General features: G+C 35.7%; 1 protein-coding gene across 7 annotated transcripts in view; it reads left to right on the top strand.

Moving 5' to 3' along the window:
• The window catches only part of FAM135A (family with sequence similarity 135 member A), a 94,206-nt gene that overhangs the window by 54,398 nt on the left and 21,548 nt on the right, over positions 1-18,260 (top strand). For 5 of the 7 annotated variants that reach the window (XM_057418829.1, XM_057418830.1, XM_057418833.1 and 2 more), the window contains 7 exons: positions 1,941-2,018; positions 4,269-4,318; positions 6,003-6,158; positions 12,186-12,259; positions 12,556-12,710; positions 12,974-15,254; positions 17,497-17,657. In XM_057418829.1, coding sequence (XP_057274812.1) covers positions 1,941-2,018; positions 4,269-4,318; positions 6,003-6,158; positions 12,186-12,259; positions 12,556-12,710; positions 12,974-15,254; positions 17,497-17,657 — 2,955 coding nt within the window. The remainder of the gene's footprint in view (positions 1-1,940; positions 2,019-4,268; positions 4,319-6,002; positions 6,159-12,185; positions 12,260-12,555; positions 12,711-12,973; positions 15,255-17,496; positions 17,658-18,260) is intronic. The other 2 variants (XM_057418831.1, XM_057418835.1) reach the window with 2 other exon arrangements.

The following is an 18,260-nucleotide window of genomic DNA, read 5'->3' as shown; positions in this document are numbered from 1 at the left end:
TAAAACTGAGTAGTTAAAATACAGTTTCAGAGAAGCTATTTCTTCAGTGAAGTTAAAATTAAACTCTTACAGGGCAGTCTCATAGAAAAAAACAAGTTCTGTGGCAAATAAGACTTCCAGTAACTACATTTCTTAGAAGTAACTGTAAAATTGCTACATTAAATGTATAGAAATGTACATTACATTTCTGTAGAGTGCAGGTGTATTAGAGAGCTTAGCCTCAACTTGTGAACTAAGAGAGGAGTGGAAGTCAAAAAGAAAAAAACGTTAGCATTATAAAGGATGATTTAGACTTTCTCCTCATCAAGCTTACATATTTTTAGTCATGTAAAGTTCTATTTAAATCTGAAAAATAGGTCTTTTGGACTTTACATTGATTTCAGACAGCATTTATTGAATAGGGGTGTGGGGTTTTTTTGGTATTGGTTAATTTTACCAATGTCAAAACTAAGCATTATGAAGCAATAATGTTGGAAATTGAGATATGAAAGCTATTTTAAAAATATGATGCAGTCAGTTAGTGATTCAAACAAAAAAAATGTTTCACTTGTATATTACAAAACACAAAGCTATTACCAAAAAAATGAGGGAGGGAGTGCATTACAAATCTGAGCATAGAAAAATACCAAAAGCTGAGGCTTTTTCTTTATAGAAGCAAAAATACTGCTACAGTTACAGTGCAAAAAGTATTTCTGTGTCAGTTATCTTAATCTAGATATGGAGAGGAGCACCCTGTTAAAGGAATGACTCAACTCTTAAACTTCCTTTTAGGGATAAAATGTGTTTTTTCCGAAATAGAGTCTAGTGGCACTGTTGTTGTAAGGCTAGGCATGCACTAAATCTTGATACTTTGGTGTTTCAGATAGGACCTTCAATTCCCCTAAAACGTTCCTGCAAAATCTGTCTATAACAGAAAAAAGCCAGCCATTGATTTTCATAGTTGGATTGTATCTTTCAAACCTCATTGAAGTCACCAAAAACATTTTTGTACGCTTCAGTGAACTTGAGTCACACCTTTTGTCATTTCTATGGGTAATTTAGCTTACCTTTAGAAATGTAAGCTTGAACAGCAATTCTCAAAATAAATACATGAGGAGAAAATTATTACTGACATTTAACATTCATTGTACGTATTTTGCTGACGGTTTGTTTCTTGTGGAATTTTTATTTCTTTTTAAGTCTCTGCTAGAACTACTTTGTTTTCTTATTTGTAAATCTGTTTAATTTATTTCAGTTAATTTTTATATACATTGATTGGGACAATTGATAGAACAAAAAGGACTAATAATGTAAAAATTAAGCTACTTTTCATTAAAAATAACTAATGCCTTCCATTAATGCTAATTTTTCTAAAATTCATCAACATTAAAATGTAAAAGCTGTGTTTCTGTGATGTCTGCAAAGAAACTGAAGATCTTCGCACTTCACAAAGTACACAGTTGTCATTTGCATTTATTTTTTATTTTTAAAATAAATGAATGTTTTATAGTGGAGATCTATGTCTGAAGTTTAAATGCGCTTTGCAGAAAAAATGTTTGAAGTCCTGTTTAAATCCCAGAATCATCACTTTTTCTTTTAAATTAAATTATTACCTCTTTAATTTTGTTTCTTCTATTTGCTTTGCTGTTGCTCTGTTATATAATTTTAACACAACACAGTGATTTTGCAGAAGCATGTGCAGACAACTGTGGGACTTCATAAGTGTAATTGAGCATTTAAGTATTATTGGTTTCAGGAAATAAAATATGCTAGCTCAATGTATATCACAAGTGTTCTAATCTAGAAACTACACTAAAATTATATGCTTTCATGTACTGATCTAACTGCACTAATTGCTAGGCTAGCAATAAGCTTTTTTACTAACTTTAAGGCAAATAATAAATCTCAGATGAAAAAAGGAGTGTAGTAACTAGCCATGTGTGTGCAATCCCTATAACTAGCCAAGGCCAGCATGCAGGTCCTTTATGAACGCCTTCTCAGAAGAAAATATCCACGAACCCAGAGAGACGCCTACCTAGGTATGTTTTCAAAGCAGGTGATATAACCCCTCAGCTTTTATTAATACTATAAAATACTATATTCTTATAATATAAAATATTACATTATTTTCTAAACAGGAGCACTATTTCACTATTTGGCCAGAGTGAACATATATTGAACTCTTATGAAGTCTGCAGAATTGAGCTGCTTATTTCTAGGCTGAATATAGATAATAAAAATGAGAAATTATTACTGGTGTTTGATTTAGTGTTGTCCTAAACAAAAATGATTAAAGAGGTCAGTCAGTTGTTACCATTTAAATAAAATAGCTAATTATTAAAGTTTTACATCACAAGCAGATTTTTTAGATTATTAAAGACTAATACCTTTTCTTCCTGAGAATTCTTTCGAGTTGCTTCTGGTATCTCAAGGCTTGATTCTTTGAAACACTACACAAGACATTTTCAAAGTTTAACATGAATTTGTCTGTATCTAAATTGCCAATTTTCCCTTTGGAGAGTGTCAGTGTCGGCCTGGACAAAAGATGACAGTGTTGTTTTTAAGCACAAGGAAGTTTGTGATGGGAAAAGAATAAAATGGCAGTACAGTCTCATATTAGATCACCAGCTTAATAATTTATAACTATATTTTGGTTTTGTTTTTAAAAAAAAGATAAAACTAGTCTGTAGCAGAACCAGCAATATTGCATCAGATATTTGCTGCATAAACATTATTGCTGTAGAATGTTATGGTTAATTTCCTTTTGTCTTGTATTCCCTCTATTATTTTATTATTATTTTTTTATATATGACATGATAGTTTGGGATTTTTCCATAATAATTTTAGACTTAAGTTTTAAAGGTTTGTCACAATGCAACTGAGGATAGGCTTTGAACAAGATAAGTAATCAGCATTGTGTCTCATAAGTAAACATTTACTTTCACTAATGTAAACCATAAAGCAAATGATATTTTCACTAATGTTAAAATTCATGTGGCCACAAACTCACCAAAAGTAGTATCATATCAAACTGTTTTCATATATTTTCAGAATATTTATAAATACATATCTTTCAGAAAAGTTAGTACATGATGTACTGTTCAGCTAACAGAGGTGTACGTAGTTTCTTTCAAAAACAGTTCTAAAATTGTCTCTGAGAACTTAATGCATTTCTTCAGTTTGCATATTTTCTCAGAACTTTGAGTTGTGTGAATTAGATTTAAACTTAATGCCAAACAAATTAAGTGTAACGGATGCAATTAGTTGAAAATCAACATATACTTACCAAATCTAGGTGGTATCATTGGAAGACAAGTTGAGTAACCAATCACCCTGTTGCCATTCTGTAAGCCCATGTTTATTATCTGTATCCTAGATTTATTGTTGTGGATTTCAAGGCATGTTTTGTTCATGTATGTTTTCAAGAAATATTGTAGGGTTTTTTTCCTTAATACTGTCCTTCAGAAATGAATTTAAATATAAATAGTTGTTTCAGATAATTTTAGGGTTTATAAAGTGTTCCCTTCATATAGAAGGAAATCAAAACATAGGACTAAATTTTTTGATTAATTAGATTCCCTTAAGTAGACTAGGAATGATTAACAAGGAAAAACATCTTGCATGAAAGAAGAAATCTGTTTTCTTTATATATAAGTCATTTGAGCTTCATACTGAGTTTAAGCTGCCATATCATGGAAGATTGATTTGTTCTTAACATTGACCTGTTGAGAGAAAGGTCAATTAAAGAACAGTTTCATTTGACTAAAACATGATTCCTCAAACAATTAAAGAATTGTATTAATATTAATGTAGCTATCGAATCAGGTAAATAATACACCTGTAGAAAAATGGTTTTGGCATAGGGTATCTCTGGAAAATCAGAGGTAGATGAGGAATTGCATTATCTTGGTTGTGAACAATGACATTGCTGCTGCATAGCTGAGCAGCTGTCAATGCATAATCTGCAAACTGTATCATCTAAATAAGAGTATTTTCAGGTATAATTTTGAATGAAAAATTGGTGTTCTTGACAACGGATCATGAGTAATACTCAATTGCAGCCCTTTTTTTTAATCAATTCTATCCTCAATCTCAGAAATTGCTAAGAAATTATTTTAATGGGAGTTTATAATTTACTTGATTTAAAGTTGACTGTAGCATTTATTGCAGCTTCGAGTTTTATTTGATGGGTTCATTTTCCTGTTTTAAAATTATTTTGTGGGATAATTGGTTTTACTCTGCAAATTGGAAAATACATGTTTCATGGATATGTCTTCTCATCTTTCCAGAAAACATAGATGTAGAAGTTCGTCTTACAGAATTGTGTGAAGAAGTAAAGGTACAGGGTTTTTTCATGTATTAACTAAGTGAAATAAGTATAGAGTATGCTCATTTCATGTGCTACTTGGAAGTAAACTGTTTGTTTCAGTAATTACAATCTATATGGGTTTTGCCAACACATTTCAACGTTTTCTTATTCAAAGAGAAATGGCTCAACTTGACTCTGAAACTTAACTATTGATCTGGTGGCTTGGTGTGTCAGTAGTAGCCATGGTAGCCTTTGTATATCATGAAACTGAAGCTTATAGAAAGGTGGATTACTTATATTAAAATAAAATTTTTAATTTTCTACATTTAGAATTCGAATTCTTTGGTTTTGATGGTATTAAATAACAATGTTAGAAGATCAAGCAGTAGTAGTAAGTTGTACAAAAGCAGATTCTTCAAGTGATCCCCTCACCCGGAAGCACTTGTCCTGATGCTGTCTCGTTCTGTTTTCATCATTTGCAAGGAAAAACTGTCTGTTTCCAATTCCAATGGAGAATCTCCCCAGCTCTCTCCTTAGTCAGAACTAGCCCCAGCGAATAGCTAATTTCCTTGTCACAGCAGAGTTTAAACCACAGGTTTTAAAACTTTTTTGAAAGATTGTCCCTGCTTTGCTGGCTAGTGGGCCATCTGCCTGGCTGTTGAACATCAGGCTTAATTTTCATTACTGTAGTAGTAGTATAACTTCAAGGAAATGTAGTGCTGTCTTTAAAAGGATATCATTAGTATCTGCAGACAAAGCCAGCAGTTAGCTCTCTCTATGGCCGACTAATAATCTTACTTTATGTATTAGTTTTTTTATATGTACATTCTTCTGTTACTCCCTTAGCTTGGTAAAGTATGTTCATATTGTTTCCCTTTTCTCCATTCTCTTCTTTTGTGCAGTTCTCATCAAAAATTCCTTTTATTTCCTCTGTCATCTGCTAAGTTGGTATTTCAATGTTTGCAGTCCTTTTCCTACTTGCTCTTAATATTGCCAGGTATTCAGTCTTTGCTGTCTTTACTTTTTAAACCCTTTGCCTCAATGCCTTATATGCCAGCAGTATGTTTCTGAAAAATGGTGGTTTTTTGTAATCGCAGGGAACATACGCCTGTCAGGCTACGATTGACTGCTGTGGGACCATAGCAAAGTATTACAGTACGTTGTTAATAAGGAAAACCTTGTTTCAGTGTTTCACACTGAGTTTGTCTTGGTGTGATCTGTTTCTAGGAAGCCGGTACTATAACACTGATTATGCTTAAAGTATATGTAGATATATAGCACCATATAAATGTTATTGTGAGTTGGGACTGTTGGAGATATGCCTTTTAAACTTCTACTATTGTATCAAAGTTGTACTAGCACAGTGAGTATAGATTTTCTGTTTACTGATTCCTTTTCTTTTCAGGCACACTGTGTGTTAGAAAACGCAACTGTTGTAACTCAGTTACTGTTGCACAATTGAATTGTGCATTAATTTAAGGTCAAGAGTCCTAATTCTAAAAGACAACTGGATAATACTTAACACAACTTAAAATAATCTACTAGTGTTGTATCATAGGTTAATTCAATTCTGATACTTGGGCAAAGCAGTTCTCATTTGAAAGTTATTTTTTAAATTGAAATTCTCACTGAGATAAAGTAACCTTTTTATGATTCTTGTCAGTACATTATGGTCTCATCTGTTAGTGATGTAAATATTTTTTCCTGACTTTAGAAAATGGAAAATCCTGATGAACTGGCAGAACTTATAAATATGAATCTTGCTCAGCTTTGCTCACTTCTGATGGCTCTCTGGGGGCAATTTCTGGAGGTCATTACCTTACAAGAGGAGGTCACAGTATTACTAGCACAAGAGCATCACACTTTAAGAGTAAGTATTGACTCTGTCTTTAAGACCTCTGGGATACTCATACTCTTACTGTGACCCATTGTGTGGAAATGTATATCAAAATGAGACTCCAGATTCTAATATTTCTAGTTTTATTTGGGAGAGCTAGTTGGAATCATAAAGGGAGCTGTCGTTATTGCATATGTTGCTTGTGTATCATGTTGTTAGAGCTTATTCTTGAAATACAATGCATAAAATACATTATTTATGTTTACAAACCAACTAATTCAGTCATCTTTTGAATAAGAAATGCAATTCAGAAGGCAAATTGCAGTCTGTGGAGTAAGATGTAATTGTGCAGAATGATGTATTTTTCTGTAGGAGGTATGCCTTGCGTGGCTCCCACCCTACATTTTACTGCCCTGCTGTATTTAGGCTACCTGCTTCCATCATAAAACAAAGCATACTTTCCTTCTGAATTAAGAATTTATAATGTTCATAAGCTCTGAAAAGTCTCTCAAGTGGGATTTTTAAAAAAGAAGATATGTATTAGAAATTATCTGGCATGTAAGTATGTATATATATGTATAAAAGCATACATATAGTGTGTACCTGCACACACAGTTGATCTGTGTATATGCATATACAGTTGCTGTGGGCCTTTTACATGCAAAAACACAGAAATGCTTGTTCCAGTAGTGAAATATTTTCAGATATGAGCTAAAGTGTTACTCTTACTTTCCAGTGAATGTGTTTTCTGTCCATTCTTCTGTGGGCAAGGAGTTGAAGAAACCTGACATTCTAAAGTTTTCAGAGAGGACGATTCAATAAAATAAAAAGAGATAAACGATGACACCCACCACCCCTATTCATCAGACGTACAGCCTGATCTTTGGCTGGTCTGGCATTGTTACTGTCTGACTTCACAACCTGTGCCTTTGTATCACGTTACAGAATAGGTGATTTTACGAGATTATCTGAAGGTGCTTCATGTACAGCCTTTTACAGAGAGCTTGTTAGAAGGTCTGGTTAATAAAAATAGACATTATCAGTGCTTCATAATAGTCTCAATCCAGAACAAAGTCTGTCTTAAGGCCTTAGCTCTCAAAGATTTGATTTGTCTCATCAGCATTTCTGTCACTTCCATCAAAACCGTTTCTCTTCTTGTTCTGGAGGGAAGCGTACGAAGGATACTTTGTGGTCTTATGTGGTCTTATGTGCAGACTTGATAAATCACATTTAATTAGGGAATCATGGTTGTGGAAATGTCCTGTTTTGGAGAATAGATGGAATCTCTCAGGAAGAGCACAAGGCTTATTTGTTAGATGTGCTAACCGGAAGAAGGCATAATCATTGTACTGGCTATCTATGAAGCTCACCTTTCTTTGCTTTTCATGTGAATTCTGGAACCTTTTCACTTAACTGGTGGAAGCTGTATGGACCAAGAATTCTGTTTCACTTAGCCTGAACTTGCATTCAACTGCTTGCATGTTAGTGTTTGCTCAAGTATTTATTTAGTAAAACCAAAAGAAGTATTAATATTTTTATTTCTACTGCTTCAGTATTGGTGTTTTTATGATGTATTTAGCTTCTTAAATGTGGTTCCTTTTAAAATCTGTGTTGGAATAATTCTCTCTAGCTCTAAAATACCTTATTTATTGAATTTTACTACCGTTGGTTTTATTTTAGGGAGTATAAATCAAAATAGTTGGTTATACTGTGTGAATTGGGATGTTGCACGTATTCAAAGTATTTCAGTGATGCTTTTCAGTTTGCACAAAATTCGAATAACGGTTCGCTTCCTCCTTCTTAAATAAATTTAAAAAAAAAAAGGTAGAATTCAATTTCATGCCTGCATTTTTTTCCCTTTCAAGTTTCTATTATGCCCACTTCTTTTGTTATCTGTCACTATGCATAAATAAACTTTCCTAACTTGAGCTCAGGGGTAATCTCTCTTATAACTGAAAAACTTTTTTACTTTTTCAAAGAAGTGCCTGATTGCTATTTCTTACTGAGTTCTGCAGTTACTGGATACTTCATTATCTACCCAAACATCAGAGAGTGAAAAGGAGATGCAGGACATGGGAAATCTTACAATTAACTTTTTATTTAGGGCTGATAGCAAAGAGCAAACAGGCTGACTCTTTAAGAACTGAAGAAGATGGCATTGGGAAGGAAATTTTACCTGAGCTAACTTAGAACCAGCAATGTGACAGTACTTAATTTTACAAACAATTTGTAAAATTGTTTAACAAATGTGACACTTGTTTTCTGTTCTCCAAGATGTGAAGAGCTTGTGTAAATACTTTGCAAATATATGTAAATAAATTCATATAATAAACCATAGCTCCACTGGACTTGCCACATGGCAGTAGATCAGGAGCCAGCAGTCCATAAACTTCAGTAAACCTTGAAGTTAAAGAGATGGTAAATTTGAGCCTGGACTCTTCTAAGAGCATGCTCAGTTGTTGACTGTGGATTCTGTTTTGCAGTGCTTAGCTTAATTGTAATTTGTATTAATAATCTCTTGAGAATTTATATTCCGAGAGTTCGTATGAACTTCTTTTGGGAAACCTACAATGATCATGTTTCACCAGAGGCATTATCTGCACATATCAAATGACGCCTGCTTTCTGGTTACTGAATGTAGTTGAGATTTGAGAGGTGACCTACTAATTCTCCCCTTGAGAAAGTATCTGTCCTTTGTAGAATAAGAGTTTGGTACTATACAAAACTGTTATAAATAATCCTTTTTATTTTGGAAACTAATATTCTGATGTGTTTGCCACTGGATGCTAAATCTCTTTTTTATTTTACCTTTTCATCTTGCAGTATTTGAGACTACACTCTCCACTGTAAATTTATCTCCAGGGAAGTATTAATCTAAGATAAATGAACCCTTTTAGAAAGTCATTAATCTGACTGGTTTAGGTATTTGTGTTAAAGGACCCCTAGAAATGTCTGTCATCTCTATTTGGTAAATTGCTTTCACCCTCTTTGTATGGATGCTTATAAATCAAGTATTTCTGCTGAAGTATTGTTAGAAAATAGAGTTATAATGGAATAACATGTGTAAGTATTTAAAATTACTATTTTAAACACTTATTTTTACTTGTTTACTTAAGTATTTAAACTATTTTCAAATACTATGAATATTGAGCACTGCATTAAAAAAACAATAACATTTTAGGTATCCTAGAACATCTGTCGACCACATTATCGCACCAACAAGGTTTTAAAGCTGTGTTTTACTGAAAAAAAAAAAATACTTAAGAGTATGGTTTTTTATATTACAGAAAGTTTGCACACTAACGCTAGTTCACCTCTTTGTTCTATAGTGACATCTTCTGGTAGGTCTGAACATGATCTTCCAAAATGATTTCTTTCAGTTGGATTAGTCATAAAATAGGAGAACTGAGAAATAAGATCTCAGACTGTTACACATAAATGTGCAGGGACTCAATATATTCCATGGCAGGTTTTCTGTAAAAATTTTTCTCTTATTTACACTGGAAGGACCATAAAAAACATAATTTGGGTAAGTCTGTAGGGACTAGGATAGTGGATACAATTTCCTCCTGCAGAGTAACTCAGGAGTCATCCCAAATTGGTAGTGCCTCAGTCAATGTCACCCAGCTGGTAGTCATTCTGGTTCTGCAGTGCCTGTTTACCATTGTGCCAGCAAATGCCTTGGTCCTTCCATTAGTTAAGCACTGATTAAATGTAATAAACTACTGTTGGTTTGGTGTTTTTTTGTCTCCTTAATATTGATTTATGGGGCTTTCAGAGTTTGTTTTTGGCTAGTTTTATACCATTGCTGTTGTAATAAGAGCTGTCTGGAGCTGGTAATCAGATTTTCTTCAAAAACACTGGAATTACTTAAGCAATTATGAACAGGATTTACTGCAAACAAAAAAAAAAAAGCATCTTCCTTTTTCTGTTTGAGAGAGTAGCAGAATTCTAAAGATCTAGTCTCCATATAACTCCATTTGCTTTCTGTGGTAAAGTGATTGCTCGCATCTAAAGTCAAAACTACCTGGCTTGAATCCTGGGAAACGACTTTATGCTCTTCTCTGGACTTAAGCCAAGTACAGCTACTAATCAGGCAATATTCCTGTTACTGTTTACTTCCTGTTACCTGATTGATTATGATCTTTAATTCATTTTAAAGTTGCTTAGTTTAGAATGATAACCAGTCCACTCTCCATGATCAGTTGTTCTTAAATCTAGATTTTAACCTGTAAAATTTTCTCCAAGTCTATTGTGCAACAGTCCTCTCTTGCTGGGAGAAAGATTGGGGATTAGTTCTGACAAAATAATGTATTTGGAAGAGAAACGTCTGTTCAGGAAAGTCAGCTGGGAAAATGTAGAGGAATGCATAGGAGCACCAGTTCTGACACCATATCTGTATGCATGAACCCCATTGTGATTTCTGAAGGAAAGCAGACACATCTTTGTGTCTGCTCACTGCTGAGTGGAAGTTGCATTTTCAAGAAAGTATCATATTTGTAGTGTTTTTACTTCAAAATATTTTCCATAACTAGTCAGAGATGATGTTATGACTGAGATTAGCTTCATACAATACAGTAAATTGAATTCTGGGAGGTTGGGACAGGGCTTTCAGTTTCTATTGCAGGTTAGAGATTGGAGAATTAATGTTTGTGATTTGGGCTTGGTTTTTTTTCTTACGCACTGTGGAGCATTTTTTTTTTCTGGGTTTTTCTTCTACCAAGATAAAAAATAGGAAAAAGTGGAAGCTACAGAACATAAATCTTCATCCAATCCAAACAGTACCCTTTAAATGTATACTGGGCAGTGTATCAGGAGGGAAAACTAACTCCCCTGCAAGTGCTTATCTGTGAACAGAAGTTAATGTGGTCCTGAAGGACTGCTGTTCGGCAGGTAAACCACAGGATTTTTCTAGTGCCATGTCTGTGCTCAGGGTGGATGTGGATGCTGACTGCAGCTCTGAGTGAAGTGAAAGAGCTGGGGGAGCTGAACTGAGTCTGCCAGGTACACTGCAAACTCATGATCTGTTTGGGAATAGGTAACTTAAGAGGAAGACCAAGAGTATAATGGAGAAATAAAGGAGTAGGGGGCCAGTAAGTTGTTGGTACACAAATTAAGTAGATTAGCTACATATATGGTATCCAAGTGGGATAGAAATTTTGATATAATGAATATAAACAAATTGATGTTTATGCCAAAGTTAGTGCACAAGCAGTTGCCAGCAGCCATTGTACAGCACATTGTTGTTTTTTTTTATGCATGTAATTGGGCAGTTGCAAAAATAAAAATTCTAAAAATGCATCTAGATTTGAATTAATTTTTTTATGTAACATCAGGTATGTGAGAAATCTCATCTTGCAAAACTAATTTTTATGTTTCTAGATGCTGCGTTTTCAATACTTTCATTATGTTTTTATTTGTAGTAAATTGCTGTATAATTCACACTATTTGCTGATTAAAAAATACATTCCCCTATGTTACAAAATACTATTTCAGTATTGTATGGTTTATTGACTTCAGGCGTACAATTAAGTCTTGACTACAGTGCTTGTAAGTAGCATACATTTTGTTACTGTCTTTGAAATGTGCATGTGAAATCTTTAGAAACAAAAGATTTTTTTTGCACAGTAGTTTACTGTGAGAAGTTTGAAACAAATACCTCTGTATCTGAGACTGCAGAATACCTAATGGGTTTCTACTTCTAAAGGTAATCCTCAAACACATTCAGAAGTGCACATCAGTCTTTTCCTTCTTACAGAAATTTAATATTCTTGTGTGTTATTGTTTCAGATGATCCTGATTTGGATAATTGATTTCTTGGTAGTCAAGCTGTCAGTAAGCAGCTGAATCTAATACAATTCCCCTCAGTCCCAGTGTACAAAATACACATCTCAGTCACTAGTCTAGTCTGTGGCATCCTCTTCCCTCCCACTCAGGCTGAATGTTTTTTTGAAAAGTAACTGTCTATACATACAAGTTAATAACGTGTAGGAATGCTGCTGGGGTTTCAGAAATTGTGTGTAACATAAAACAAGCTCTGACTTTATTTGGATCTTACAGGTGCGCAGATTTGCAGAAGCATTCTTTTGTCTTGAGCATCCTAGGCAAGCTGCCCTTGCTTATCAAGAACTACAGTGAGTAGCCTTTGAAGTGCACAGTATGTAGCATTATTCTATAGCTGTTGTTGTGTAGAAGTACTGTCTTGCAAAAATTCTTACATAACAATGTCAAGAGAAACTTACGTTCTAAATTGAGATCTGAAATTTTTAATGAAAGTTACATAAGAAGCTGTTAAAGAACTATTATAGCTATCAGATAATTAATTAGTAGAAAAGCTTCCACTAAAGTGAACGAAACTACTGCTAATTTCTCTTAATGTAAAACCAAATAGTTCTGTTTTTTTCATGTAGGACTACTTCCTTTTTTTCAGTGCTCAGAGTCATCTACAGATGTGTGCAGCTATCAAAAACACTTCCTTCTGCAGTTCTCTTCCACCCCTCCCTATTGAATGCAGTGAACTAGATGGAGATATGAACTCCTTGCCTATAATATTTGAAGATCGATATTTAGATTCAATTACCGAAGGTAAACATACCTCACAGTGTGTTTCTTTTTGAAGAAACAAACAAAAAAAAAAAGTAAAACCTGAGTATTTTTCTTTGCATTTTCTTGTTGGCTTTAAAGCTTTTTATTTGCTAGGAAAATTTTCTTTAGTTTGAGTTTTAAGGATGTGTAGAGTTCTGTAATGACTAGTGTCTTATAGCTTCAGTTACCTGCATAATCTTGTTATAAACAGTCCTTTTTCTTTTTTTTTCTTCTTTTCCCCCCTTCCTTTTTTTTGGTGAAAGATCTGGATGTGCCCTGGTTGGTAGTTCAGAGTCTTCCAAGGTCAGAGTCCAATAAACTGGATAAATTTGAAGCTGAAGAAGGTTTTGTAGCTGGTTTTACTAGCCCGGAACTGAAAATAAGAGGTGCCTCCAACATTTGGCATTCAGAAAGTGAAAAGATGCTAACAAAAACTTTGAAAGGGAAAAATGAAGATGCAAATAAATCCAGAGTTAAGGTTACTAAGCTCATGAAAACAATGAAACCAGAAAACACAAAAAAAGTTGTGAAACAGAACTCTAAGGACTCTGTGGTCTTAGTAGGCTACAAATGTTTGAAAAGTGCAGCACTGGAAGATGCCTCTAGAAGCTCAGAAGGCAGGCCTTCATACAATGCTAATGAAGGGCTGGACCCTACATTAGGTAGATTTCCTTGTGATACAAAGACATGCACCAGACAAATAAGTCAAGGAGAGCTTCCATTTTTGCCATCTGGAACTGAGGAAAAGACGGCCAAGAGTGAAGGTGTCCAACGAGGTCCAGGTAGCCCTGTGCACTGTGAAAATGTGCCTGGTTTTGATAGACTTAGTATCTCCCAGATGGGCTCTGGAACTGCACAAACAGATAGTGCTCTACAACCCATAGGTGCACTTGAAGGTTGTCATGGAGGACAACCAGCTTCCTCAGGAGTCAGGACAATTGAGGTTAAACCAAGTAATAAGAATCCCTATGAAGGGGGGAAAGTAACTGTTCACATTGGATCATGGGCAGAGTTTCCACAAGATGGAGTGCAAGGAGAGAATTTGCAGACACTCAATATTCAGTGTTCAGAATCTGGAAATAAAATGAATTTGGGAGAACAGGAACCAGTGCTTGAAAAGGAAGATGTCCATGAAAGAAACTTCCAACATACCAGTGACATCTTGACAAAAAGTAAAAGTAATCAGCCTGCCCTTTCTACAAAAGAAAGTCAACTTTCTGCAGGTGGAGACATGACTAAATTGCTAGAAGTTAGCGTGACATATGCCTCTTCTAGGTTTTCAGATTCAGGTATAGAAAGCGAACCAAGTTCTTTTGCAACCCACCCCAACCCTGATCAGGTTTTTGAAAACGTTCAAGGGCAAAGTGCATACAATGGTGACAGAGCATTTCCTCAGCTTTTACTAAAACCAGACTGTGCTATAAAAAACACAATAGAAAGCCATTGCACTGAGAGTACCAGTGCTGTAAGTGAAATACAGTCATCCCTGACATCCATAAATTCTCTGCCTTCAGATGATGATGAGCTGTCACCTGATGAAAATTCAAAGATATCTATTGTACCTGAGCTCCAGTTAAGCGACAGTAAAACAGCATTAGATCTTGGAGCCACTCACTTGCCAAAATCAAACACCAGTTTGCAGCAGCAACAGTGTGTTGTATTTTCAGGGCCCTTGGATAACAAAACTCTATCTATACATTCCTCACTCTCAGGAACAGCAGATCTTTTACACTTAGTTGTTTCAGATGAAGATGCATCTACTCATGTGAAAAGTTACAGCCCACAGGCAGACCTTGGCACAGCCTGCAAGGACTCTCAGGACATTGAAAGGCATCTTAACATTAAAGAAGAAACAGTTAAATTGCATTTGGAAATTACTTGTATGGGTGAGCCATCTGTTTCAGGTTCTTCATCTGTAAATGCAGTGAACGAGGTTGAAAAAAGAAATGAAGGAAAGCATAATGAGCCTTTAGAGCTAAAGGAGAGCACTGAAGAACTGTCAGTAGCTCATACAGATAATCCTTCTCCAGCCAGTAGTACTGACATGGTAAAGCAAGGGCTTGTTGAAAACTATTTTGGGTCTCGAAGCAGCACAGATATTTCAGATATTTGGCCTGTGGACAGCAGCAATCCTGTTAGCCCTCAAAAGGAAACATATGAGAAACAAATAATTTGCTCTTCCCAACAAGATGAAGAAGAAGAGGATGATCAGGAAATGATTGAAAACGGATATTACGAAGAAACAGACTATAGTGTATTAGATGGAGCTTCCAGTGCTGACCAGGGTCATGGCTCAGCAGAAGAGAGACGCCTGAGGTCTGAAAGGATTGATAGTGGGCTTCTGCGAGACGCAATGAGCATGCCTCCTGTCTGTACTCCTGGTTGTCTGTCTTTTCCTTCTTCTCTGAGAGACTCTCCTTGCAATGTTATCTGTTCCTCAAGGAATAAATCTGATGCAATTACACAACAGCCAGGCAGCACATCCTACAGCTCAGCTTCAGCTGTATCCTGGTATGAAAGCTCCCCAAAGCCTCAAATGTTAGCGTAAGTGATTGTTTTAAACCAGTTTTTTACTTTTAGAAATTGTGTTAGTATGGCATAAAAAAGAGGAAAATAAGGGTTGTTAGGCTCTTAGAGTGCCCCCAGGACTGTGCTTGTGGATTCTGCATGCTCAGTAATACCACATTTTAGATGGTCAGATAGAAAGTGTATTAGCACTGAATTCCTTCTAACGTTATCTTGTCATTTCATGTGGTTTGACAAACTTAAACCAAAACAATTTTTTCTTTCATTTCACTGATATGTTGCTTTTTAAAAAAATAATTGTATCACTGAAAAGTGATGTTGTAATAGCTATTGAGCATAAAGATGGTGTTTTATGAAATGGAAGCTGTTATAAAGAGGACTGGAGCACCTCTTCTATGAAGACAGGTAGAGCTGGGCTTGTTTGGCCTGCAGAAGAAAAGAAGGCTTTGGGGAGACTTTAGAGCAGTACCTAAAGGAGGGCTATAAAAAATCTAGAGAGGGACTTTTTACAAGGGCATGGAGGGAATGGCTTTAAACTGAAATAGGTTAGATTCAGATTAGACATTAGGAAAAAATTCTTTACTGTGAAGGTGATGAGACACTGGCACAGGTTGCCCAGAGAAGCTGTGACTGCACCATCTCTGGCAGTGTTCAAGGACAGGTTGGACGGGGCTTGGAGCAACCTGGTCTACTGGAAGGTGTCCCTGCTCATGGCAGGGGAGTTGGAACTGGATGATCTTTAAGGTCCTTTCCAACCCAGACCATTCTGTGACTCTATGATGATTCTGTGAAAATAGCAAGCATAGGAAAATACACTTTGAGTTTAAAGGCATAAAACCAAAACCAGTCTGTAACTAGTTTTCCATCTACCTAGTGAAGTGAAGCAAATGTGCAATGCAAGCCAAGGTAATGGCCTTATTTTTAAATCTTAACCCAAAACGTAACACCTCAAAGCCCATGGTGCTCTAAATTACACTGCAATTTGGATACCAGAAAAGCCAAATTTAGAGGAACATCAGGGATCCCAGATTTCACCTCTTCTTGCTGATACTCCCTGCTGATAACTGAACATGGGAAGCAGCAGTTTAATGTCTTGTATAGGAAGTAAAACATTGCTATTGAAGAGAAGAAAGCTTAAGAAGAGAGGTACAAAAAAGAATGCTGAGCAGATAGAAGAGATAAAAGACCAGATAGTTTGTGGTAGGCAGCTGAGAACGGGAGGGAAGGTTTTTAGCAGTAAAAGAAAACAGTTTAGAAGTGGTCAGAAAAATAGTATCTGAAATACTGGAGGGTAGGTACTGGCATAGAATGGAAGTATTAAAAGCAGAGGCTATTTCATGTGTTCTGTAAAAATAAAGGAAAGGGGCAGCTTGGAGTAAAATCAAGGACTTGACCCTGTGGAAAGCAGAGACTCCTGGAGCATGGGATAACTGGGATTTCTAGAGGGCGTGATCTGCTCCACAGAGAATCAGCCTTTGTACGTTCAGTTCAGAAAAGATGCCTGGAGTGCAGACTCAAGTAACTTCTGTTGCAGAGTGATAAGACCAGCTGCCTGTAGTGGTTTCTCTTTAGGCTGACTTCTTTGAGGCATGCTCCTGCCAGTTAATGGGGAATGAGCTAAAGATAAAGCTGGGAAAACAGAACAAAAATTAGAATGGGAGGAAAACAGTGAGCAAGCAGAAAAGGATAGCATACAGCATGATGCTGGGAAGGGATCATGTGGAACAGACAGATTAAGGAGGGAAAGAAGCGTAAGGAAGCATAAAGCCTGAAGTGCTGCAGAGAAACTGATATGCAGTTAATTATGTAGGGAGGTCATACAACAAAAAAAAAAAGAACAACGAAGGGAAGAAGAAGAAAGGGAGGAATGCAAGGAACTCCCAGCATGTCACAATTCCTGTAATTTTGTTACTACATTTAAACAAAGCTGTTGCTCACTGAAGACGAGAGCTAAGCCAGAATCTTCAGTGGTTCCAGAAGTACCTCATAGTTCGCAGAGGTGTTGAAAAGAGAGAGCAGAGTAAAACTTGGGGTATGGATTTTGTTACAGAAGAAAAGGGGCTGTAGGAAGCTGCAGTAAAAAATATTTAGAAGGAATTGGTTTGTTTTGTGAAGATACTAGTTTGATAAATATATTTTCCTTCATATCAATTACATAGAAAAGAAAGTAAAAAACCACTATAAAACAGTGTTCTAGGAGACCTTACATTTGTCTGTCAATAGTAAATGTTACTTTATCATAAATACGGTTTTGTTCCAGTTTCCTACAGGCTAAAGAAGAATTGAGGCAACTTAAACTTCCTGGATTTATGTATAGTGATGTTTTCAAACTGGCTTCTTCAATACCTTATTTCAGTATGGAAGAGGATGACTGCTCAGAAGAAGGAATACATCTTATAGTCTGTGTCCATGGCCTAGATGGTAGGCTGGGAAATGTGATACTGAATGAGATAGCAGTTCGATTAACGGTCAGGTTTAGTGTTTGTCATTCGAACCCTGAACTGAATGCTTCTGAAATAGGTTTGCTGGAAGGAAATAGGAATCTGACATTGTATGGCTGTATTTGACAATATGTTCCATAGGTTCTTTTAAATTAAGTATCTTATATAACATTTGTCTTCCACAAAACCTTTATGCAATTAAACCCATTTTATGCAATAATATCTGTCCATATCATGGGAATAGAATGAAGTTACTAACAAACCACTTTTGATTAAAATTTGTAATACTGCAGTGTCAGGGAAAATAAAACGTATGTATGTTGTTAGGAAAAAAATAGTATATGTAAAATGCAGTCAAGTGTTTATAAAGTTTTAAAAAGTTGGCTTTATTTAATCACAGAATGGTTGAGGTTGAAAGCCATCTCTGGAAACTCTCTAGTCCAACTCCCCTGCTCAAAGCAGGGTCACCTGCCGAAGACCCAACCCAGCTGGGGTTTTAGTATTTCCAAGGGCATAAAGCAGCTTTTATTAAGCGCTTTTAAAACAGAAGTACTCCTTCTTACTGCTGTAGTTGTTCAAGTGC

Source organism: Pezoporus wallicus, unplaced genomic scaffold (genome assembly GCF_028554395.1).
Source record: "Pezoporus wallicus isolate ANWC-B61680 ecotype Strahan unplaced genomic scaffold, APGP_CSIRO_Pwel_v1 contig_4901, whole genome shotgun sequence".
Lineage (NCBI taxonomy): Eukaryota > Metazoa > Chordata > Aves > Psittaciformes > Psittacidae > Pezoporus > Pezoporus wallicus.
Note: the sequence above shows the minus strand (reverse complement) of the source record. Positions and strands in the feature narration are given on the sequence as shown.